This window comes from Balearica regulorum, chromosome 5 (genome assembly GCF_011004875.1).
Source record: "Balearica regulorum gibbericeps isolate bBalReg1 chromosome 5, bBalReg1.pri, whole genome shotgun sequence".
Lineage (NCBI taxonomy): Eukaryota > Metazoa > Chordata > Aves > Gruiformes > Gruidae > Balearica > Balearica regulorum.
The window spans coordinates 69,907,300-69,930,931 of record NC_046188.1 but is presented as its reverse complement, the minus strand read 5'-3'; the positions used below and the strand labels follow the sequence as shown (position 1 = coordinate 69,930,931).

Here is a 23,632-nt window from a genome sequence, read left to right as displayed (position 1 = left end):
AGCCGGGTTGTTACACGGCCACACGTCCCTCTCTGGTGACGCCGTGCTCCCTGTCACTGCCACGGCAGCACCAGGGCAGCTCCTGCCCGTACTCGTGCTGGGGGACGGTGGTCGCTCCCCCCACCCTATGGTGCTGGCACTGAGGACCAGCCCTGTGACATGACGTGGAGGCCATGGCGCGTGGTTCAAAACATGGCTTTTTTTTTTTACTAACTCACAGTGTCTGACATTGGCTGTTGGCGTGTGGATCCCGGCAGCGGCACCCATGGGGGGGACGGGGCGGTTTCCCGGCAGCAGCACCCTTGGCGGGGGGGGTATGTCAGTGTGGTTTCCCCGCAGCAGCCCCCTCCCACCCATCTCCGTGCGTGCAGCAAGGTCAACCTACAGGCGCACGACCGAGGCGCGGGGAGAACTCCCTCCGCCTGTACAGCGTGTCCCGTGCTCCCCCAAAGAAATACACCACGCTGTGCCCGGGACAGGCAGGGGCCACTCCGTTTCCCCCCGTGTCAGGTCGAGCTCCCCTCGACGCGCTGGGCCAAGGGGCTGCGGGCCGGCACGTGGGTCTTCCTGCGGTAACGTTCGGGTGCCAGCAGCTCCAGGGTCAGCTCGGTGACGATGGCTGTCAGCCCCCAGACCTTGTGGGGGCCGTTGAGGAAGACGGGCAGGGTGTAGCCGTAGCGGCCGGCGGTGCGGAAGTGGGTGTAGCCCTGGTTCTCCTCCCGCAGGAGGTGAGCCAAGGGCAGGGTGAAGACCTCTTCCACCTGCCGGAACAGGCACCGGGGGATGGCCGGGGCCGTCTGCCGCAGCGTCACCGGGGGAGCTGGGGACGGGGGTGCTCATCCCCGCCCCGGCCGGCGCAGGGTCACCCACCTCGTCGGGGTTGGGGGTCAGCATCAAGTCCTCCAGGGGCCCCAGGTTGGCCACGACAGGAGCCACCATCAGTCCCTGCTGGAGGGTGCGTCAGCAAGGGATGGGGGTGACACCCCCCCCCCCAGAGTGCTGCCCACTCACCCTGAGCCCCATCGCCTGTCTGTCACCCAACACCCTCTACAGACGTGCCCCGTGTCCCCGTCGCCCTGTGTCCCCGCTGCCTCGTCCTTGTCACCCCTCGTCCTTGGCGTCCCCAGCCGCTCCAAGCCCCCGACACCCCCCTCCGCTCCCGCTGTCCTCATCACCCCGGCGCCCGCCCCCATTCCCCCCCCCCCGGTGCCCGGTACCCGGTGCCCGGTACCCGGTCGGGGAGCGGCCGCAGCTGCCCCCAGACGCTCGGGGTTCTCAGCTCCAGCCCCAGCTCTTCCCGCGTCTCCCGCAGCGCCGTGGCCACCGCGTCGCCGTCCGCCGGGTCCCGCCGCCCCCCGGGAAAGCTGCAAGAGGCAACGGCGCCGTTCAGCGCCGGGCCGTTCCCGGTACCCGTTCCCCGCCGCCGGTACCTGACATCGCCGCTGTGGGGGCCGCCCAGGAGGCGGGAGCGTAGCGTGAAGAGCAGAGCGGGGCGGCCGCGCACCGAGCACAGCGGCACCAGCACCGCCGCCGCCGCCGCCGCCCCCCCCCGCCGCCGCCCCGCCGCCTCCGCCAGCCGCGCCCGGCACCGCCGTTCGCTCCCGCTGCTCAGGAACCCCCCGCCGTCGTCCGCACCCGGCTCCGCCATGGCGCTGGCACGGAAGGGAGGGCTGGAGGGCGGGGAGGACGTCCGGGACCGGCCGCCCCCGGTGCCGCCTCCCCGAGTCCGCCCCCCCCCCCCCCCGCTTCTCCCCGGGCACCCCGCGGAGTCACGGCCCTTCGCCCAGGGCTGGGGAACAGCCCCGCCGGGTGTGCGACCCCCCCCACTGCCGGGTGTGCAAAGCCCTGCTCCAGCCGTGGAACCCTTCCACGTGTAACAGCCCCCGCCAGGTGTGCAACAGCCTCTACTAGGTGTGCAACCCTCTCGCCAGGTGTGCAACACACCTCCCGGCTTTACACCCCCACCACCGCCGCGCGTGCACCAACCCCCGGCGGGTGTGCAAGCTACCACCCAGCTTTGCGCCCCCCTGCACGTGCAATAACCTCTGCCGGGTGTGCAAGCCCTGCTCCAGCTGTGCAACCCTGCCAGTGGGTGGGCACCTCTCCATCCAGCTGTGCAGCCCCTTCTCCAGCTGTGCAGCCTTCCACCGGGTGTGCAGCCCCCCTGCCGGGTGTACAACCCTCTGACGGGGTGTGCGACACCCCCTGCCACCCCTCCCCTCGTGCCTGGGGGTGCTGCGACACCCCCATGGGTGCTGCACCTGGGGAACGACGCCGGTGGGATGGATCTGATCTCTGCCCCCACCGCTAACAGCCCCAAGGAAGGGGAAACTGAGGCACGCGAGGCCTCGGGGCAGCGCTCTCCTCCCAGGGCCCTGCCCCACAATTATCCCCAGCCACTAACGATCGGCCTCTAATCCCACCCGGGCTGGGGGCAGCCCCTGGGGTAGTTGGGGCTGTCGCTCCCCAAGCGCCTGGGACATTTGTACAGCCAGTCTTTAAAACAAGCGGTTATTTGTAAGGGGGCGATTGTTCCGGGCACCGTTAGCTCCCGGGGGAATTTCCTCTGTCGAAACAGCCTTAACTGGGCCCAAGGCCGGGAAAAGGCTCCAGAGGCGTAACCGCGGGAAGGATTTCTGCCGGCGGATTTACTGGGCAGCCTCAGCAACACCCAGGCTTTCGGGCTAAAGACGAGGGGCCGGTGCCTGTGGGGATGGGACAGACGTGACAACATCTCACGGGACCCACCTGGTGCTCAGCCCAGGCGACTGCGCCAACAGGCGTCTGCACGGGCACCGGGCTGATGAAAAGGGAATACAGGGACGGTATTCCGTGGTTGGATTGGGGAGGGAACACCGGAGATGGGCCAGCTCCCCCCGGGAAGCCCCTAGCCCCACGACAGACACTCTCACACGTCCACCTTCGTCTCTCAGCATTAAATGATTTTAAAAAACTGTATAGAAATCACCACTCTCATAATTCTCTGCCTCCAGAGCCCAACGTTGGCTTCCTGACTCCACTCTCACTTCCAGCTTCAGCGAAACCTCCTCTCCTCCCACACGTATCGCTTCCCTGTGGGCACCTTGCGGAAAAACAGGCTGTTCCCTCGGCTCATGTTGCCCTGGAAGGAGGAGACGGCCACCGCTGGTGAGTCAGGGCTGCCCCGAGCCCCGGTGCGGCCCCCCCAGGCCCCGCAGGGCTCCCACCCGGCTCCGGCCACTCACCTCCCTGTGCAGCTGGCTCCAGCAGTCCAGCCAGGAGGAATAGGTGGGCGCGTAGGGGAGGAGGCCCCCTGCCAGCCTGGGGAAGGGAGGGAATTATTTCCACCCAGGACCAACCCAGAGGGGTAGGAGCCATCTCCTCTGCAGCCCCACGCCGGGCTGAACCCCGAAACGGCCCTTTCAAGGCCGAGCTCCCACCCCACACGTCCCCACCACCACCAAGGGATCAACCCCCCAGTGAGTTGGAAACCTCTTTGCCAACTGGGAGCTTCGGAAAGACGGTTTCAGGAGCTGATCCAGCACGGAGGGAGGCGGCCAGCACAGCCACGCAGCCCCTCCAGGCACGGGCTCGCCCTCGTGGGGGGGCAGGAGGCGGCGGCAGACTCACCCACAGTTATTGACGGCCATCAGGTTGGAGACCAGCACGAAGGGGTAGGTCAGCATGCTGGCGAAGAACTGCAAGGGAAGAGCAGGGCTGCTCGGCAGCGGCACAGGAGCCCCGCAGGGATCCCCCCGCTTCTCTCCACGCGGGGGGAGGACAAACTCCAAAAGACCCCCAGGACAGAGCCCTCTCCCACAGGCTCCATGCAGGGCCAGGCTACGCAGAGACAACCCCGTGGGCGCGAGCCCGTGGGCGTGCAGGGTCACACACCACCTCCACGGAGCGTCCCTTCCCCTGCGGGCTGATCCCTCCGGAGCTGGGAGCAGTACCCGGCTCCGCTCCCCAGCCTGGGCGGGATCACAGGAACACACCACCTCCCCGGGGGAAGGAGGATTCAACTCTCTTCACCCTCCCCGCACGGAGACAGCATCGCACAACGCGGGCGTACACACGCGGGCTGTACTCACTCCAGTGACTGCCTGCGAGTAACTCTTCATCTCAGCCATGGTTGAGACCTGGGGGAGGAGAAAAGGCACCTTGGACCCCCTCTGGAGCCATGCTGCCACCCCAAAGCTGCCATCCCTGTCCCCCAGGACCGTCCCCTGACCCCCCCTACACATCCCTCCCTGCTCTCAGCTCAGTGCCAAGGACGCCATTGCACCGCCCCCAGCCCCCTGAGCGGGGCACGGAACCCGTACCCCGTTCTCCAGCGCGTACGTGTTGATGAGGTAAGCCAGCATGTTGCAGAGCCAGAGCGAAAGGATGTCCCCGAGGAGCCGGGGGATGAGGCCGCTGAAAGAGAAGAGCCCGGGTGAGGAGCCAACTCCCCGCCCCAGGAGCGGGGACGCTCAGACAAGCAGTTCCGAGAGGACGCAGGCGCGGAGGGGAGCTGCTAGAGGGACCCAAAACACCCCCAGACGGTCCTCCCGGGACAGGGTTACTCCACCTTCACTCTGTTTTAATGTCCCCAGGCGCTGGATGACACCCACGCAACCCTGGGCTGGTGGCTACGAGGCAGGGGCTTGCCAGATTCCTCCCCCCCGCCGCCCAGGGAGGGCAGAACAGGAAACCGTGCGCCCCAGCAGTGGCACAGCGCTTCTCGAGCCCGGTGAGACGGGAGGGCAGAGCGAGGAGCAACACCCGAACGAGGCCCACAGATTCTGGGGGAAAGACCCCGCTGCCCCCCTTCCCCAAGGCCCCAGTGGACGGCACTCACGCAAAGAAGCCCAGGATGCCCTCTTCTCGATAAATCGTAGTGAAGGCGCTTAGTGTCCCGCTGGGCCGAGGAGGAAGAGGAAAACGTCGCGGTCAGAGGAGTCCCGCGGACAGGCAGCCCCCACTGCGGCAGCCCCGGCCCCCCCCCGGCCCCGTACCTGTACTTGGTCTCCCGGCCGATGAACTGCACCATGCAGCGCAGGGTGATCACTGCGGGCAGAGACAGGCGGCACGGGGGTGACGCAGGGCTGATGGGCACCCGTCACCTTGGTCACCAGGCCCGTGCACCGGCTACGGGGGGGGGGGCAGGAGCACCTACCGTGAAAGGGGTGGGTGATGAGCGTGGCGGCAGAGCGAGCGACCATCTCTCGGGAGGTCTGGGGAGAAATGGGCTGTCAGGGGGAGGGGGCCTGGGGCGGGTGTCGGGGATGCAGCAGGCAGAGAGAGCCCGGTCTGGCGTCATAGCGAGCCCCTCTCGCACCCGAGCAGACCCAGCACCCTCGTCCTCCTCTTCCTCACCTCCTTGAGGACCTGCTCCAGCGAGGACACAGGCTCCTTCTTGCTGGCTCCAGGCTGGAGAGGAAAAGAGGCATCAGACAGGGAACAGCCCCCCGAAAGACACCACTCCCTCCCCACCACCCCCGAAAGGACCTGTGCCCCCCCCAGCACGGGCTCGGCAGCCCCCTCCCGCCCTGCCAGAGCCCTCTGCACCCCGAGATTCTCCCCGGGGACAGCGCTCGATGCTGGGCTGCCTCTGCCCGCAGCCCCAGGGGCTCAGGGGAAGGAGGAAGAGAGGGAGGATTCCCCGGAGGAAGCGGCCCCCGCACCTACCTCAGCCTGCTCGGCTTCCTGGTACCGCTGCGGAGGAAAGGGCAGGGTTAGCACACCGGGGGGGGGGTCTTGCCTGCGCCGCAGGGACGCACCAACGCCGAAGCGGTGAGATGTGGGGTGTCCACGTCCCCTGCTCCCGGCGGCTGAGCCCCCCCCCCCCCGCCCCGTTCCCCGGTACCTGCAGCACTTTGCTGTGCACCACGGTGCCGATGGCGCTGGAGCAGAGGCGGGGGGCGAGGCCTTTGAAGAGTCCCGCTCTTCCGTCAACCTTCACGATGTGCTTGGCTGGGGACGGCGGGGACCCGTCAGGCCACGCAGGACACGCACACGCCCCACACCACACCCCACACACCCCACACCACACACACCCCACCCCACACACCCCACACCACACACCACACACCCCCCCCCGCAACCACCGGCCCCACGGGACATGGGGGGGAACCGCACCGCCGGGACAGACTCACCGTAAGCGAATAGACCGGGCAATTGGTAGACCTGGCGTCCGAAAACGTTCCTCCCCAGGGTGGGCGGCAGCGGCTCGTACCCCACCTGCAGCGGGGACAGGCAGCCTGCAGCCGGTACCGGGCCCGGTGCCTCCCCCCCCCCCGCTCTCCGTTACCTGCCCCCCCCTCCCTTACCTGCACCAGCACCTTCACGTACATGAGGGGCTGCGAGAGCACGGTCAGCCCCGAGCCCAGCAGCACCTGCGAGGCCGCGTCCGCCATGGTGCCGCCCCGGCGTCACGGCCCAGAAGGACACCGCCACCGCCGCCGCCGCTTCCGCTCCCCGGTACTTCCGGCGCGCCTGTCGCTCGCTTCCGGCCGGAGGGGTGGTCCCCGCCGGGTCGCCATGGCAACGAGAGGGGGGGTATCACTGTGGCGACGGGGCCTGAGGCGTCAATGCGGCCTAGGGGCCTGAGGCGTTGCTATGGCAACGGGGCCTGCGGCACCCACGGAGCCTGAGGCCTCGCTGTGGCCTGCAGGCCTGAGGTGACGTCATGGCGACCGGGCCTGAGGTGACATCATGGTGATGGGGCCTGTGACACCAAAGCAGCCTGCAGGGCCTGGGGCCGGGGGCCAGCAGGGTGGGGAGCGAGGAGAAGGCAGGGGGCCTGTCCCCCACCCCGGGGCAGGGTGACCCCCCCCGGGGCTGTGCACTGCAGGGCCAGGCGGCGTGACAAAACCAGACGTCACCACGCAGAGGCCCGGCCATGGCACCACCTTTAATCCCGAGCACAGGCGCAGCAGCGCCGGGCGGTGGGCACCAAGGCCGTGCCAGGGGCGGCGAGATGGGGACGCGCCTGGTGCCTGCGGGCAGCGGCCACCTGCCCACCCCGCCGCCCACCCCGCCGCCGGGACAGCCCTGTTTTGGCTCCCAGGGCTGTGTCCTGTAAGGAATCGGCGGTGACACTGGGGTGGCAGGTGGTCAGCGACAGCCGATGGCGCGACACCGTGCTTGTGCCGCTGTCCGGCTGAGACCTCCCCATGGCGGCGTGGCGGCCAGCCCCTGCTCCAGCTCTGCTGGGAACGGTCACACTGGAGCCGGCTCCGGGCTCCTCTCCTGCCACGCTGCCTCGCCTGGAGGTGCCGAGGAGAGCTGGCTGTCTGCGGGTCCTGGAGGGCCCTGGCCTGGCCTGGGGGTCACAGAAGAGGGGTTAGACCCCCTTGGAGCCCCAGGGGTGCTGGCACCAGGCTGGGACAGCACTAGGGACAAGTGTCCACGCAGGACTGTCCCCGCTGGACCAGGAGGACCACACTCGTGGGCCCAGGCTCACCGGGACACTGGCATGGCTCTGGTAGAGGGCGTTTGGCCGGTGCAGGGCATTCCTCGCTCTCCGGCTCCTCAGATGCTTCTTCCTCTGTTGCTCCAGCTACACCGGACAGCAAAGCATTGCCGGGGTATCCGCACCCCGCGACACCTCACGCCTCCCCGGCACTGCGTCCCTCCTGCTCCCATCCCGAAAGCGGCAGCACCGGGGGACTCACCGGCCAGGCTGGGCCGTGGAGATGGGCCGGGGGCTCGTCAGACACGGAGCTGTCGGAGCCACTGGTGCTGTGTGGGGGAGACGACTGCCTGCAACCTCCGCTGGCACCACGGGGCTCCGCGGGGCGGCATGGCCGGGATGTACCTGGACTCGAGCTCCGAGGGGGACACGTCGCTCCAGCTGCCGCCGGATCCCGGCTCCCGGCCCAGCCGCTGCCGCAGCAGCGCGTCCACTTCTGACAGGCACTGCTGGAACTGCAGAACAGAGCCAGCGTCACCACGGCCCCCCTGTGGCACCGGCCTGGATGCCACAGTTTGAACCGCGGCCGCTGCCTCACCTTGGTGGGATCGGGGTCGCAGAAGTCGAGCAGGGTGTCACAGAGGTGGTAGCCCAATGACTTGAGGTCCTCCACGGTGAAGTGCGAGCTCCTCCCGCCTGGAGGGGAGAGGGGACAACACCACAAGCGGCAGCTTCCCACCCCAGGGACCACGCGCCTGCTGACACACCTGACACCATCACCCGCGGCGGCCCCTCACCCAGCGTGGAGCCACCGAAGGCCGCCTCCATGGTGTAGCTGTTGGAGACGCCCATGCGCCACATGACGACCCTGCCCGTCCCCGCTTTGCTCTTCTGCACCTTAAACTTGCAGCTGGGGAAGGAGAACTGGGGCCAGCCCCAGGGTCAGCACGGTGGGGGGCTGTGTCCCCCTCCCTAGCCCCACAGGGACACCATCCGCTGTCACCGCGAAGCTCGGCAAAGGCGCCATTCCCCGGCTCCCAAGCATCCCACCTTGTCAGGGGCGTTTTTGCTCAGCATCAGGGGGAAGACGCGCTGATGCAGCCTCAACTCGGCTCCAGCCCTGCCGCCGTCACAGCCGTACATGAAGACGTTGTTCTTCCGGCTGTGCCCGTGGAAGTCACAGTACAGCACCACCTCCCGCTCCGCCAGCACCCTGCGTGCATCAGGATACGGCCACCGGCACCAGGAACAGCACCATCCCACCGGCTCCCTGTGTCCCCACCTCACCTCTCTACCATGGCCCGCAGGTGCCACACGCCAGGAAAGGAGCCGCGGAGCGCCGTCCCATAAGCCCTGTTGGGGTCGCGGCCCGCCAGGGAGCAGCGGGAATTGCCCACCACCACCCCGTCGGGGTTGAGCATGGGCACCACCTTGAAGACGAAGAGCCGGCGCAGGAGCCGGGCATCGGCGTGGGTGCTGAGGAGGAAGTCGAGGAAGCCCTGCATGGCCCAGGAGCTGCCACTCTCCCCGGGATGCGCGCGGGCGCTCAGCACCACCGCCCGTTTGGCCGCTGCGCCGGCAGGGCTGGTGATGGTCAGCAGGTAGACGGTGTTACCGGCCAGGCTGCGGCACAGCGCCCGCACCATGCAGTACCGTGAACGCACCGGGTCGCCCGCCAGCGCCCGCAGGTAGCGCTGCAGGTCAGAGTAGGTGTAGGGGTAGGAGTGGGCGAAGAAGCAGGTGTCACCGTCGTGCGGGAAGCGCATCGTCCAGGAGAGGCAGAAGGCAGTCGGCTCTTCCCCACCGCCACCCCAGTAGTAGCGGATGTTGGTCCCGACCCGGCACCAGCCGATGCCGCGGCTCTGGGCGTCCTGCTGGGAGTAGAACAGCGGGCGCATGCCGTCGCTGTAGAGGCTCTTGGGCTTCGCCAGGTTGGCGATGGTGAAGCGGTAGAGAGGGTCTCGCCAGGTGTTTTGGACGCGGAAGTAGAACCACTGGGTGTGCTTGGTGGTGTACAGGTCCGGCCGCAGCGTCAGCACGTACTCGTAGGGGCCTCTGCACAGTGGGACGGGCCACGCTGCGGCTTGTGGCCCCGCCGCCGCTCCCCCTTACCCCCCCGGCCCCTCTCTTACACCTTGACAGCTTTCTGGAGGTTGCCGCTCTCGAAGCGGGATTCGAAGAGCAGCGTGGTGTCCTGGGAACCCTCCAAGGGGGCCGCTGGTGAGGAGAGGGGGCCCGGGGCCCCCCCGACCCGAGCGCGGGTGAAGCAGGAGCCTTGGGGTGCTGCGGGGGGGGGAGGCGCAGAGGGATGGTGATGGGGGCTTGGGGAGACTGAGGGGGCACCGGGGGTGCTGCCTGCTCCCCGCTACCTGGGCTGTGGTAGACGACAGTGCCCTGCTCCTCGCCGAGGGGGGCCGGGGCCCACTCGTGGCCCATGGGCTGGCAGAAGGGCTCTGGCTCAGGGGGGACCCACTCTGGAGGCAGGGGACAGGGATGGGTGCTGTGGGCATGGCTGGGGTCCAGTGCGGGGAGGGGGGGGATGCCCAGAGTGCTCCCTCACCGATGTGCTCGATCGTCTCCTTGATGACTTCGCACTCGACAGGCCAGCGGGGAGCGGGCAGGGATCCCTGTGCCGAGGGAAGGGCGAAGAGAGCCCGCGGCTCACCCAGGGACCTGCGGTGCCGCAGCGAGGGGACCGGCGTGTCCTGGGGGGGGGGCGGCTCCAGCACCCCAGGGGCTGCAAGGGGACCAGGAGGGGCTGAGGGCTCCAGCGTGTTCCCGCCTCCACCGCACGGCTCTGGCAGAGAGGGGTGAGCCCAGGCTGGAGGGTTGGGGTGGGGACACCCCCCAAAACCACCCACCACCCCCAAGGGAGGGACAGGGAGAGGCCCCCTTGCACTCTCCACACCAGGACACTACTCCAGGCCCTGGGGCAGCACTGACCCCCATGCTGGGGGTCTCACTCACGGCTTGGCTCCTGCCCAGGACCCTGCAGGCAGCGGGGGTCAGCGCTGCCCATGCTGGATCCCTCGGTGGGGTGCTGCTCGGAGGGACCCCCTGGGGACTCGGGGCTCTTCCGCCCACCCGTCTTCAGGCCTTGGGGACGGCACCGCTGCAGCCCAAACGGCCGGGGGCCGAGGGGCCGCATCCCTGGGGCCGGGGCTCACCTCGGAAGTAGCCGTAGTAGCGCAGGTGGCAGCGCACGAAGCTGTCGTAGGGCTCAGGAACCAGCCCTCCGCCAAACCCCGCCAGCACCCCCTCCCTGAGCTGGGCAGCAGGGTGCCCCGAAGGCTGCATGGGTGCGAGATGGCCGTCAGGCCCTTCTCCGTCCCAGCAGCGCCAGGAACCCGGGACGCGGTTGCTGAGCAACCGGCCAGCGCTGGGGAGGGACAGGGCGGTCCCGGAGCGGAGCTGGGAAACGAGCCAGAAGGATTTTGTTATCCTGGCGGATGCCCCAGGACACAAAAGGCCCCCCCACAGCGCCCAGCCCCAGCCAGGGCCACCGCGCACGCCGGCCCCGAGCTGCCCCCCCCCGGCCTCCTGCCACCGCGACAGGGACAGCCCCCCGCTCGACCAGACAGCACATCCCAAACTGCTACAATTTATTGGACAACGGTCAAGTGGTGAAGGGCTCTGAACTGTACATCTGTAAAAAACGAGTGCGGCGCGCCTCATGTGCTCGACGCGGTTTTCCTCCGCTTCAGCCGCGCTCGCCAGTCCTCCGGCAGCGCCTCAAAGTTGGCGTTCCTCTCTGCCATGCCACTGCGGGGACAGAACGGGGCGTCAGCACCCGGGCGGTGCAAGGCGATGGTCCCCACCACCCTCCCGTGTCCCCCCTGGGGCCAGACCCGTGGATCCCCGCTCTCTGCCCTCACAGAGAACAAGGAAATGTCCCTCCCGGAAGGAGCCGAGCCGGGCAATGTGCCACGGGGAAGGGCTGCAGGCGCCAGGACAGCCTCCCAGGGCCCGTACCTCATCAGCTGCTGCTGCTTCCACTCCTCGATGCGCCGCTGGGCGGTGGTCTCCCGGTCCTCCTCGCTGGAGCTGGAGTTCTCCTCCTCGTCCAGCTCCCGCTGGATGCTCTGCCACTTCTTCACCAGCGATGGCATCTTCGTCTTGCCCTTCTTGCCCTGTGCCAGAAACACAAAATGCCACGGTGAGGGCAGCCGGAGAGGGCGCCCAACAGGCCAGCGAGGGATCGGCGCAAGAGCACCTGCCTACCTTGTCCTTCCGCCCCTTCCTCGGCTTCTCCTTCTCCGGGGGTGGTGGTGCCTTGGGGGCAGGAGGTGGGGGCGTCTGAGGGGGCGGCGGGGGAGGCGGCTGGTCAGCGGTGCCGGCAGCGGGCAGGGCTCCCCGTGCCGGGGCTGGCTGCACGGCGGCAGCGGCCAGGCTGACGGGTGCAGCACACTCCGAGTAGCTCATGACGGAAGGTGCGGCGGGCGCTGCGACGCCCAGGTAGCCAGACTGCAGGCCCAGCGTGGCGGGCTGAGGGCCGGCGTGGCCCGGTGCGATGCGGAGGTTGGGGCGGCCCTGGATCTCGCCCTGCAGCCGCTGGCGCGGCCTCAGGGAGGCGAGGGGCACGGCCGAAGGCTGGTACTTGCCGGCGGCCATCAGGGGCTGGCTGTAGATGACAGGGCAGCTGCCGATGGTGGCCGTTCGCTGCATCAGCCCCGGGCTCATCTCCACAGCTTTCCTCTTCTGAGGCTTGGCGGAGAGCAGTGGGGCCGGGCTCGGTTCGACAGCACCCTGGAAAAAGAGTGCCAACGTGAGTGCCATGCCGGGAGAGACGCGGCCCCCAGCTCTGGCTAAGTGCCCTCTCCCTGGGCTCGCACCCACCGGGCGCGGGGTGGCGGGACTGGCCGAGCCCCGGTGTCCAGCACTGCCGCTCACCTGGCTGGTGCTGGCAGCAGGGCGCAGGAGAGGTTTCAGGGGAGCGTCTTCCTCCGTTCCTGGGGCAGGCGGCTCCTCGCCCCCCTCATCTTCCATCTCCACTTCCTGGATCTCGCCGTCTTCTCCGGGAGGCGGGGGCGGTGGGGGCGGCGGCGGGGGCGAGTCCGGTGGAGGCGGAGGCGGCGGAGGCATTTCCAAAGGCAAAGGAGGTTGGAGGACCGGGACAGAGGACTGAAGCAGAGTCCAAAATGGAGTGAGCGGCATGAGAGACGTAGCAGGAACTTGGCCTGAGAAGGATTCTTTACAAAGGGAGCCTGAAGAATACATATTGACACAGGCTTGAAAACCCACGCTACGGACCGCGCTGCCTGCTCCTGCCTGCTGCCTCCCTGCCAGGGCCGTGCCTGGGAGCGGGCAGGCAGAGCTCAGGCCACAGGATCGACCGACGAGCTGCACGCCGCCTTCCCCGGCACCGTCACGATGCCTAAAACCGATGGGGACAGCTCGGACACGGGAGCGGCGCTCATCCCAGCTTCGCTGAAGCTGCCGCAAAGCGCCTTGGGGAGGGAGGCCAGCGCCACCGCGTACTGCTCTGGTGCTTGGCGGGGCCTCGCAATACCCCGTTTCAGGGCGTGGACCCCCCAGCTGCAGCGACCCCCCCCCCCCTTCTCAGCCCCAAGCTGTACCTGTGGAGTGCTCGGCGGGTTCCTCGGCGCGCTCTCCTTTGTCTTTTGGAGGTGGTTTAGGAGGACCGTCGGCTTTTCTGTCAGTGGTCCGCTGTCCGTCCTCTTCGTCCTCCCCGTCGGGGAACTCCCATTGTGACTCTCCTGAGCGCTCGTTAACATAGAAATAGCGTCTATGCTCCCTAAATCACAAGAAAGAGAAGGAGGCTTCAGATTCCCTTCCCCGCCACCGACACTCCGAGGCGGGCCTGCCCACGACAGCGGTGCGCTCTCGCAGGGAAGACCCTCTGCAGCGGGGCTGCCGCTCTCCCAAACGCAACAAACAACTTTGAGGACAGAGGCAGGAAAGGCCCGAGCCGGCTCGCTCAAAGCTATTTGCATTGCTGGCTGCGTGAACGTCGCCCCGTGTCCCCCGCTCCGAGGGAGGGGAGGGCCGAGAAAGCAGGCCAGCGCGCAGCAGAGCGACGTCTCGCTAACATCGGGACTTTCAGCCGCCGCCTTGGCTGAAAGTCACCCTCCAAGAAGAGGCACCGGGGAACAGCCCAATGGAGAGAAGCGGCTGCCCCCCTACCCCGTGGTGCGTGGAGGTCGCTTTTTATGATACTCTTGGTGTCAAACACACAGTGAATGCTAGAGAGAGGGAGCGGATCTGGGAGCTGAAAAACAAAAGAGCAAAGATTTCAAACAAAGGAAAATTAATCAAGAAAGCCAAATAGACAAAGAAATGTTTGGGTCTGACCTGCTGGCAGGAGACAGAAATCTTGTTCTTCATTCCGTCGATGAGTTGAAGTTTGTCCTTTGTCAGAGCTGTTGGTCAGAAGAGGTGATCCAGAGATCCTGCAAAGTTCACAGAGCTCTCGCATGCGCGACCCCCCAGGCCCGCCCTCCACAGCGCTTTACACTCGCGAGAGTGAAAACCAGCTCTGTCCGATCAGGGAATCAGCTCCGTCTCAAAGCACTGAGCACTCCGTTTGGATCCTCCAGTTTGGTGGTTGGCCCAAACTCTGCGAGTGCCGGACGTTTCTCTGCCTGCCCAGCACTGCTAACAGAAGCTGCTCTCAGTCTCCGAGAGGGACGGCGCCACGTCGTCGGGTGGTGATGGTCACAAATCATGTCTGAGATGTCAGAGATGAAAGGTGAGAAAGGTAGGAGAGCGCGTACCTGTCCCAGTGGCAGGACCAGCCTTTAGGGGTGGCGTTTATTTCGTATTGTTTTAGCTGTTCGGCTGCGTCTTGGAGTTTGCGTTTGAGGTAGTTTCCATTGAGAGCACCTTCTCGCCAGTCTGCAATGCGGGTCTAGAGGGCAAGAACCGGGGGAAGCCGTTGAGGGAGGCTGCAAGCGGCCCTCAGGACAGGACTCGAGGTCCGGGAGGTTCCCTTATGGCACGGGACTCGGGGGGGCCAGGAGGAAGACACCGCCTCCGCGCAAAGCCATGCTCTCCCCCCACGGAGGAAGGGCCCTGCAGGAGGCGGGCGGGCAGGCGCGCGGTGCGGTGCCGCCACTGCCACGAGGTTCACGCAGCACCGGCCCTCGGCGCTCGAGCGGCGGACAGTATTTGATCCGCTTCGGAACAGAAGGCCGGAGCGAGGGGCGAAGGCTCGGTTACCTCTGTCTGCAACAGCAACATGTGGAAGTTGGAGATAGATTGTCTGTTGATGCCCAGGAACTCCAATTTACTAGTCAGAGTATTTGCCAGCTCTCCGATCTGAAACTGCCAGGGAGAAAGGGGAGAGTAAAGAGCCGCCCTCAGGTAGCGTCACCGGGCTGCTGCGGCCTCGCGGCTCGAGGCCTTCCCCGGCAAACAGGGCTCGGGACCGACCGCGGCTCCTCGGCCTGGCAGGACTGGGACGTGCCACCCTGAACGCCTGCGCCTGTCACCCCCTCCATCAAGCCCTGCTACTTCCTGCGCCCCAGGGGTCGGCGTGGGGTGGCAGGACGAGACCTCCTCCGTAGCTGCGGGAGGTGCCAGCGAACCCCCAACTCCTTCGTGCAGACCCTTCCCTGCTCCCAGGCACAGCCCCCAGAGCTTCCCAGTGCGGTCACCGCTCCAAAGCGGCCAAAGGAGGTTACGGGCTCAGTTCGCTTCAGCAGCCCAGCTCCGGAGTTACAGCAGAGCTATCGCCAGGGCGGAAAGCGTTAAATAGAATACTTCAACTGTTTCCCAAAGGAAACAGGCCAGGATATAATTTCAGACTTCGTAAATCGCTGCTTTCCGGAGGAACTAAGCTGGAAAGCGCAGGAGAGGGGTAACAGCTCTGGATGTACTCCCAGAGACAGCATCTACCTTAGGATTCAGGCCGGCTACAGTGACCGCCGTTACTCGACCCCAGCGTCCCACAGGAGTCAAACCTCCAATTCGGGTGCTGCGTGGGGACACGGGGCTCCCCTGTGTCAATCCTCGACTGGGGAGGCTGCACAAAAGCAACTACAAGCCAGAAAGCAATCAAGAGCAGAAACGGGGCGGCCGCCTGCGAGCGGCATCACGATTGCTTTAAGGAGGGCTCTAAAAACATCTTTTTTCCTTCCCTCCTCAGAAGAGGCTTTGGAAGGTCCCCAAAGCTGACAACGCAGCGTCTGTCTCCAGAGAGGGGGACGGGCCAGACAGACAAACAGCGCTAGGGAAGCCTGAGGCAGGGAAATGAATTCCCACGTTAACGTGGCTACGGAGAAGCCAGGGAAGATTCCAGAGCAGAGGGTGACTTCGCAGCAGAGGACCCGGATCTCCTGCAAACCGGAGAGCTGGCAGAAGAGAGATTACCCCAAACCGATGAAGCAAACGGTACCGATTACCCGAGGAGACGGCATTCCTCCAACAGCTCTAAAGCGATCCTGCATGGGAAAGCACCACGCTACAGCACACAGTCCGTCACAGAGCACCGCCAGTACCAGGAGAAAAGGGGACAGCAAACGTGACAGCTTAAAAGGCTTTCGGTAGCCATCTGGGGCACAGCAGCCAACGAGCGTGGTCCCGCTGCAGGCTTTTTTTTTTTTCCCCAAGTAAATTAAATTTAAAAAAAAAAAATCAGACAAGCCTCACGTAGATGCTATACTGAGGGAGGGCTCAGTGGTTTTGGGCAGGGAACATCACATCTCCAAACTGTGTTAAGAGTTCTTTTACAGGAGATGCTGAATCTGGCACAAGGACAATAATGAAGCCCTTCCCTGTCACACTGGAAAAATGATTAAGCGGTGGGAAACAAGGGCAGGACCAGAGGTCAGCTTTCGCTGCGGGTTTCCATCGGGGTTCTACCGTGAGCCGGCGATTCCCCATCCGTAAACCATCTGGCACGTGGAGGTGACATTTGCTAATGAAACGAAATTACTCAGGAGCCAAATTTAAAGCCGCAGGAGATCTCAGGATAACGAGCAACTGGGGAATCAAAAGGACAGATAGGAAAGATCTCCCCTACAACTCTGAGTAACTATCACCCAGCGCCGGTAGCTCCACACGTCACTACTACGGCACAGGAAGGGGCTCTGGGAAGCGTTCAGCTGCAGCCAAAAAGAGCAAACCAATGCTCGGAACAGAAAATATCAGCACGATGCTGCAGAAATCCCCAGGCCTTCCCCAATTTGCGTCTAACAACTTCAAAAAGTCATGCCAGGCGAAGGGCAGAGCGAGAGGTACTGGCAGCCTCCAGACACAGAGAGGTTACGGACGAGGAGTCGTCAGCCTGGAAACGGGATGACTGACCAGGCAGGTGCCAGAGGACTGTAATATCGTTATCGGTGAAAAGTCAGGACAAAAGTGTGTGTTTGCTCTCTCATGACAAAACCCAGGGCTCGGTCTTTATCCCCCACACACCACCTTTCTTTTAGGTTTTGGGTTTTTTTAAAGGCTTTTAAGCCTTTGCGGCTGGCTCCTGCTGCAGAAATGCTACCCCAATCCCGCACAGCCGTTCTTTCCCAGGGCAAGCTGCTCTTGCAGCCGCGCTGGGCTCTAAGGTTCAGATCTTCAGCAGGCGTACAGTGCCATCCCGCCGGCAGCACGGGGGGCGGACGAGGTCACGCCAGCTGGGCCAAACCCGCAGCCCAAAGCTCAGGTGTCCCACCGACTGGTGGCATCCCCTGGGCAAACGTGGCTGAGGGAGCCAGCCCGTCCCTCCACGCTGCCGGCGGCACGGCAAGCCCCTGGGAGAGCAGCGAACTGGCCGGGGCCTGGGGGAGTTGCCGAGCGCCCAGCCACATCCCCTACACAACACGCAGCTCTGCATCTCCGTACCTTTAGGTCCTGCTCCTCCTCTTCTATTTTTGGTGCCCCTTGTGCTTTTGCTTTCTCCTGGGGCTCCTCAGACTCTGCCTCTTTGTCTGAATTTGCATCAGCTGCTTCTGTGCTCGCCGCTGCAGAGGAAGAAATGACAGGTGAGCCCTTCTCCCACCACCGCCACGGCGCTGCCAACAGCCGGCTGGAGACACCGTGCCAGGGAGCCAAAGCCACTGCAGGAGAGGGCAAGGAAAGAGCCGGGGCCTCTTTCCTACAGGAACCGGTGACAAGAGCCTGAAATTAAAAAGAAGAGAGGGTCACTGCCTCTGTATTTCGATGGTGGGGTCCTTCCAGAAGGACAGCACGGAAGCAGAGAATTACAGCTGCTCCAGCGCAAGGGCAGGAAGGAGGAAGAGCCTTAAGCATGGCAGTTAAAGGAAGCATGAAGAGAGCTAACTGTCCAGCAGGCAACCGTTAAACTCCGGCAGTTTCAATAATTTGTCAAGAAAAGGTATCAAGGATTAAATAAGTTGAGACAATTGTCAAAGACTGAAATGCAAAAAGTTGTCAAGACTATAAGGTTTCACCTCAGCAGCTTCACAGGACAGCGGTGACTAATTCACTGTCCAAGTGACAAATTCCAGGCAGGGAAGTTTCTCAAGGGATTCCTACCAAAAGTCCACGGGGGGGGGGGTGGAACCCCACCCACCCACCCACACATATTCCTGGTGCGCCCTGACAGTTTATTTTAGAGTAACAGCTTCCCAAAGGGAAAGCCCTCCAGCAAAACCATCCCTCAGAGCCACCCTGGGCAAACAACGTCGCTGACTGAACACCAGTCCTGCCATCCAGATCACCCCTCTGCCTGAAGCAGACGTGCATCAGGGCCACGTCAACCCCGTCTGGGGCCAGGCACCGACTCCCACTTCAGCAGGATGCAGCTCAGGGCGCTTTTGTACCAGTTTTTCCTGGGAAAAGGCGCTGTCTCTCATTCAGCTTTCCGTGCCACAGGGGAGGCAGGCGTGAGGCAGGTAGCCGGCCTGAAGCCTCATGCCGGGGAGGGACCGGCACGTCTGGGAATCGGTACAGGTAACGGCCACAACAGGCAGCGAAGTGCAGGCTGCAGGGGAGCGCCAACAGCCGCAGTCACCTGATTTCCTCAAGGCAATACATTTATGGGATGCTCTGCAACAGCCGCTGAACTGCTCTTAGTATCTATTTGACAACAGACTCCGAAAGACCACGGCTGTGCCACGGGAAAGCAGAGCGCTAACAAGAATACGAGCTCTGCTGAGGGGCAGCTGTTGCTCGAGTCACGTATCCGACACACGCTGGGTACCAAACAACCCTTACACGAACCGGCTCTTCCTCGCAGCGAGGTCCCGCCTTACATTTCCTATGCACCAACAAGCGCGGAGCCGGAGCGGCTCTCGGGGAACACCTCGGCTGTCTGAAATCTGGTGACTGTTACCAGGCAGCTCAGAAACAGAACTTTTTAAAAGAGGAAGGTAACAGTTCCCCATGTATCACGGTTACGATTTATAAGGTTGGCACGAAAGCAGAAGGTGGTGGGGCATGAAGCAGCCGTTATCACGCTTCTTTGTTCTTTCTCCTGGTAAAGTGTTGAGTATGGGCACTCTCCTGTTTATTTTCCTGACACAGTGTTGAACACAGGCACTCTCCTGTTTATTTTCTTTAATTATAGGATCAAGGAGAGAATTGGCAGAGCGTCAGCTTATCCCCACTCTGCCCTGAGCCTGCGAGCTCGGCTATGTGAGAGCAGTGACAGCCACCCCTCTGGGCCTGCCCCCAGCCTGGCACACGTACCTCACCGCCCGTCCCGGCTCCTCTACGTGCCACACATCTTCGGGGAAAGGAAACCCCAGCAGGAGAGGGCTGCGGCGGTATTTCCAAATACCCGCTCCTCCCTCCAAAGGGAGCCTTTCCAATTACCTGCTTCTCCCGCTTCCGGGCTCTCCCGGCCCGTTTTGCTGGAGCCTCGACTCGTGGATTCGGGGCTGGCAGCTCCGACAAACAGTTTCCATTTCCCTCGCTTGGAGGCCAGCCTGCGGGTTGCATCCTGTGAGGCCGACTGGCTCCCGTCGGAGAGCGGGCTGGAGCCCGAAATGCTGCCATCGCCTTCCTCCAAGGCACGCAGCTCTGCCTGCCAAGAGACACGACAGCAAGCGGCACTTCAGGGACCTGAGCCTCCCCCGAAGAGCAGCGGTGGTTACGAGTGACCCAGGAAAGAAGAGCAAAGAGATGCTCTGATCAGGGCACCACGTTAACGGTAGTGAAGACGGAGTGAGAGTTTGCCAACGGCTGCTGACTCGTCAGCAGTGTCCATGTGAAACTGCAGCCGATCAGCACCCAGATCTATACGGAGCCCAAGCCCATGTAGGATTGGCACAGGAAACGCAGGGTTACTCTCCCAAAGGGGGCAGGACAGAGACACAAACATCTGCTGCTCCCGGTTTATTTCTAGCTATTCCTTGGTTGTACTTGTGGCTTCCACCTTCCATGACAAAAACGTTTCCCCTTACCTTCTTTCTCTCCAGCACCATCTCCAGCTCGAGGGTGTCTTGCTCTTCCTCTTCCTCAGCACTCTCCCCCGACTGCACCACGCTGCACAGATCCTCCTGCAGCGTGTCTTCCAGGGGATCCCTGCCAGGCTCCGGCTCTTCGGGGGCAGCTGCCACCTCTTCTGCTTTCGCCTCCTCTTCCGGAGGTGGCTCGACCTCCTCTTTGCAGATCACCTTTCTCCTCCAGCGCTCCTCTTCCTCCTTCACCACATCAGGCAGGAGCGGTGCCAAAAGGGCTGCAGCCACCCCCTTCTTCTCCTCCTCACTGTTGGAGAGGGCCTGCACGCCTTCGTTCACTTCCTGCAGGTCGAGCTCTGCGTGAGCTTTACGGCAGCAGCCGCCACTCCCTGCCCCCTCACCCCAGCCCTACACCTTCCCCAAGCAGTGAAGGAGACCGCAGCCCACAGAGGAAGAAGCCCAGGCGGCCCCGTGCTCCCGGGGCCCCTCTTCAGGCCGCGAATGGAGCAGAGCGACCCAGTTGCTGCCGAGGAAGCCCAAAGGGGCTCCCACAAGCCCCTACGGCAACCAAAACCAGGTGCTTGGCCCATCTGACTGACCTTCTTCACCTCCCGCTTGGTGAGGCTGGCCCCACGGCCGAGGCTGCCCGGGGCAGCTCCCTTCTCCTGGGGGTACAGCTCGGCAGACACTACGAAGCTGCCGTTGGCGCCTGCCACAGTGCTGCAGAGGAAGAGGGGAGGGATGAAGGGTGGGCTTGGGGACGAAGCCCCAGCACCTCCCCTCGTGGGGCCAGGGGGTCTCACCCACCTGTGCTGGTAGTGCTGCAGGCCCTGGACCTGCGTCGCCAGGTACTGCGGCAGCTCCCAGGTCACCTCGTTGCTCTGGGTGTTCCAGTAATAGTAGCAGCCGGTGTTCTCATCCCACACCTCCTGCCAGTCACCCATCTCCAGTTCCCCCACTGCCGGGAGGGAAAGGCCAGGCCGTCACCCACAAGACACGCAGAACCTGTATCCCACCACCAACCGGACCAGTTCCCCAGGCTGTTGTCACCCCCCCTCCCCCGGTGTCAACATGTTACGGTGCAAAGTGGGCGACAGGAGCCCCCCAAGATGGGTGCAACTCCCCCCCCCCCCCCCGCCCAGGATGGGCTCAGCACTCACCTCCCGCCAGCGAGCACTGGGTGTCGTACTGCCACTCCGGGGCTGGCACAGAGCTCGTGCCGTTGGCGGTGCCCGAGGACTGGCCCGAGCCTGACTCCTTGGGCTCCGGGCGGGGAGGCGTGGGGGGCGGCGCCGAGGAGGCGGCAGAGGGCTCGGTGGGCTGCGGAGGAGCCGTGATGGCATCGATCTCCTGTGAAAACAACATCACGTTGACGTGAACTTGAAGTTGACGATGTCTCGGACCACGAAGCCACCCTCTTTCTGCCACCCCCCCTCCCTGTGAGGGAGAAACTCCCCTCCGCCCTCTTTCCCCTCGCGCTCCCCAGAGCCGCACTAACCGCCAGGAAGTTTGCCAGCGTGCTGTCAATGTCTGCCGAATTATTGCCGTTTGCATCCGCAGAACGGGACGACTTCTCCGGGGTTTCGCCCTCCTCATCGTCACTGTCTGCGTAGGCACCAAGCAGACACAAGCCTCCTGATTGGGGAGAGGGGAGCAACAGACCCTCAGCGAGGGGGGGGGGCACAGCACAGCACGTCCCATCTTGGAGCCACCAGCACGGGCAGCAAGGCTCCTTGTGCTGCCGTGGGGAAGCGGATCTAACCCCCCCCACCGTCACCCCGCTAATCCTGCGAGGGGGGAGCAGCCCCGTGGGGAGCGGCAGGGCCGGCTTGGGGGGAGCGGGCACCCCCCTCCCGCGAGCGTTCAAGGGATAAACCCCGTCCCTCCCTCCTCAAAACATCCACGAGGACATCTCTCGACCCCCAAAGTCAGGGGAGACCAGCCCCCCAGCCACACTGAGAGTGGAAAATACCCTCCCTGGGGAAAAAAAAGCAAAACAACAGAATGACGCTAGGAGAAAAAAAACAATTACCCATCTCAGAAAAAAAAGCAGAGTCACCGCTTCCAAAAATATCAGTATCTTATTATTGATATTAAGTGTATTTAAGAACTGATAATACACAATAATAGTAATAATAGTAATAGTGGGGGGGGGGGGAAAAATCACCTCTTCCTCCCCCCCAGACAAAACCACACTGAGTGGAACCATATCTCCTAACCCAAATTTTTAAGGCAAGAAATCACGTCCCCTTCACACATCACTAAAGCGGAAAGGTCCACATCATACAACCCTCTGAATTCAAGTGAAGTGGGGGCAATAACCTTGCTCCCTCCCAAAAAGAATTGGGGAGATCACCTCAATCCCCCAGATACAAAGCACTTAAATGGGGTAATCATCCTAGCCCAATAATAAAAAAAACCCTAAAAAACAATAACCAAAAAACCCTCTTAAGTAGAAGCAATCACTCCCTCCCAAAAAAAAAAATTAGAGAGAACAACCACCTAAAAAGAAATAGTTTAGGAAGGAGTTAACTATCCCTCCTTAAAAAAAAAAAAAAAAAAAGTACTCGAAGGGGGGGGATAATTAGCCCCCCTTAAAAAAAAAAGGATGTAAGGAGAGGGGAACAACCACAGCCCCCTTCAAAAAAACACAATTAGGACAAACCTGCCCCGGTTTGTTTTTTTTTTTAAGGAATATTACACGTTGGGAGACGCTCATCCCCTAAAAAAACCAGGGGGACACACCCTTATATGTATATATATTTTTTTTTTTTTTTTTTTTAAGGAGAAGGGTTTACATCTCGTCTCTTCCCCGAGCAACCTCGTACCTGTGGGCTTGACGGCGGCGGGTGCGGGGGGCGGCGGGTTGGGCGTGCTGCGGGGAGGCTCCGCCACCGTTTCGGGTTCGTCTGGGGGGGGAGGGGGGGAAGAGCCGTTAAATACAGAGGGGCTGGGGAAGGCGGGGGGGGGGGGGGGGGGGGGGGGGGAGGCCGCGGGGCGTTCCGCCCCGCGGGCCCCCCCCCCCCCCCCCCGCCGCCTTCCCCGTTCCCTGTACCGTCACTAGGCCGCAGCGCTACGAGGAGGCCGCGCCGAGGCCTCCACAAGGCCGCGCCCCGCCAACAAAGCGCTTCCCCCCCCCCCCCCCTTCTCTCTCCTTCCACCCCATCCCCCTTCACGCCGTTACCCGGCTCAGAACCCGAATCGGCTCCTTCAGTCGACGGTAACGCCGCCTCATCGCGGCGAGGACCGGGAGGAGAAAGTTGAAGGATGGGTCGACGGCCCGGTGCGACGCGAGATTTCTTCCCCATGGCGGCTGAGGGCCGGAGGCGGCGGGAACGGCGCCTCAGGGCTGCGGCCGCGCCTGCGCGGTGGGAAGGGAAGGGAAGGGGGGGGGGAAGGTGCGTAATACGTCACAGCGTGAGGGCGGGGCGAGAAAAAGGCTCCGCCCCCTCGGCTATAGGCGCCTGCCTGCCTATAGCTCCGTGCTGCCCTATAGATAGCGCGGTGCGGCCCTTCGAGCTTATAGCCCCCTCCTACGTTAGAGCACGGTGCTCCCTTGGGATATAGGTCCATCCTACCCTATAGCGTGGTGCTGCCCTCCAGGGCTGTTAGCCCTATCCTATAGCATAGCGCTGCTCCTAAGGGCTATAGCCCTGTCTTACCCTATAGCATTCCACCCACAGGGCTTATAGCTCCATCCTGCCCCATAGCATAGTGCCGGCCCTCAGGCCCAGCTCTCCCTCTGGCCCTATAGGACAGTCCTGGCCCGTGGCCCTATAGCAAGGTGCCACCCCTCAGCCATCGCTACACGCTGCAGTATGGCACAGCATTGGTCTATACTACCCTATAGCATGGACCTATAGAGAGTTCCCTACAGACAAGGGCTGTGTGTGCAGTAGGGCGGGGAGAGGAGCCCTACAGCCCCCACCTGCCTCACCCT

At 63.6% G+C, this 23,632-nt stretch overlaps 4 protein-coding genes across 10 annotated transcripts; all 4 read right to left on the bottom strand.

The window, feature by feature from the left end:
- Positions 1–274: 274 nt before the first annotated feature.
- NUDT8 (nudix hydrolase 8) lies at positions 275–1,648 on the bottom strand. The gene is made up of 3 exons (XM_075755583.1): positions 1,232–1,648; positions 871–948; positions 275–761 (listed from the first exon to the last, which is right to left on the bottom strand). Exons 1-3 carry the CDS (start codon positions 1,646–1,648, stop codon positions 507–509), a joined length of 750 nt encoding a protein of 249 aa, XP_075611698.1. The 3' UTR covers positions 275–506.
- A 1,273-nt stretch (positions 1,649–2,921) lies between these two features.
- On the bottom strand, positions 2,922–6,497 carry MTCH2 (mitochondrial carrier 2). Its single transcript, XM_075755577.1, has 13 exons — positions 6,291–6,497; positions 6,117–6,201; positions 5,828–5,934; positions 5,650–5,676; positions 5,338–5,391; positions 5,138–5,195; positions 4,977–5,028; positions 4,820–4,879; positions 4,302–4,395; positions 4,071–4,118; positions 3,610–3,677; positions 3,225–3,300; positions 2,922–3,121 (listed from the first exon to the last, which is right to left on the bottom strand). The coding sequence occupies exons 1-13, from the start codon at positions 6,375–6,377 to the stop codon at positions 3,035–3,037; spliced, it is 903 nt and encodes a 300-aa protein (XP_075611692.1). The 5' UTR covers positions 6,378–6,497; the 3' UTR covers positions 2,922–3,034.
- Positions 6,498–6,855: 358 nt separating this feature from the next.
- On the bottom strand, positions 6,856–10,685 carry AGBL2 (AGBL carboxypeptidase 2). Its single transcript, XM_075755528.1, has 13 exons — positions 10,543–10,685; positions 10,343–10,471; positions 9,936–10,112; positions 9,745–9,849; positions 9,508–9,658; positions 8,663–9,430; positions 8,426–8,588; positions 8,173–8,299; positions 7,974–8,071; positions 7,781–7,890; positions 7,638–7,704; positions 7,427–7,522; positions 6,856–7,285 (listed from the first exon to the last, which is right to left on the bottom strand). The coding sequence occupies exons 1-13, from the start codon at positions 10,670–10,672 to the stop codon at positions 6,875–6,877; spliced, it is 2,532 nt and encodes an 843-aa protein (XP_075611643.1). The 5' UTR covers positions 10,673–10,685; the 3' UTR covers positions 6,856–6,874.
- Positions 10,686–10,960: 275 nt separating this feature from the next.
- FNBP4 (formin binding protein 4) lies at positions 10,961–23,063 on the bottom strand. 7 transcript variants are annotated; one of them, XR_012835872.1, is made up of 18 exons: positions 22,877–23,063; positions 22,521–22,601; positions 21,191–21,327; positions 20,853–21,042; positions 20,500–20,650; positions 20,292–20,412; positions 19,696–20,034; positions 19,106–19,316; positions 17,171–17,289; positions 14,555–14,659; positions 14,110–14,243; positions 13,688–13,785; positions 13,520–13,604; positions 12,952–13,130; positions 12,266–12,579; positions 11,597–12,121; positions 11,348–11,505; positions 10,961–11,137 (listed from the first exon to the last, which is right to left on the bottom strand). XR_012835872.1 is itself a non-coding variant. In XM_075755516.1 (17 exons), the coding sequence occupies exons 1-17, from the start codon at positions 22,998–23,000 to the stop codon at positions 11,047–11,049; spliced, it is 2,994 nt and encodes a 997-aa protein (XP_075611631.1). In that variant the 5' UTR covers positions 23,001–23,063; the 3' UTR covers positions 10,961–11,046. The 7 variants fall into 7 exon arrangements, 3 of the variants coding, with proteins under 3 accessions (XP_075611631.1, XP_075611633.1, XP_075611632.1); XR_012835873.1 differs by having other exon boundaries at positions 13,688–13,755; XR_012835870.1 differs by lacking the exon at positions 13,520–13,604.
- Between the last annotated feature and the right edge of the window lie 569 nt (positions 23,064–23,632).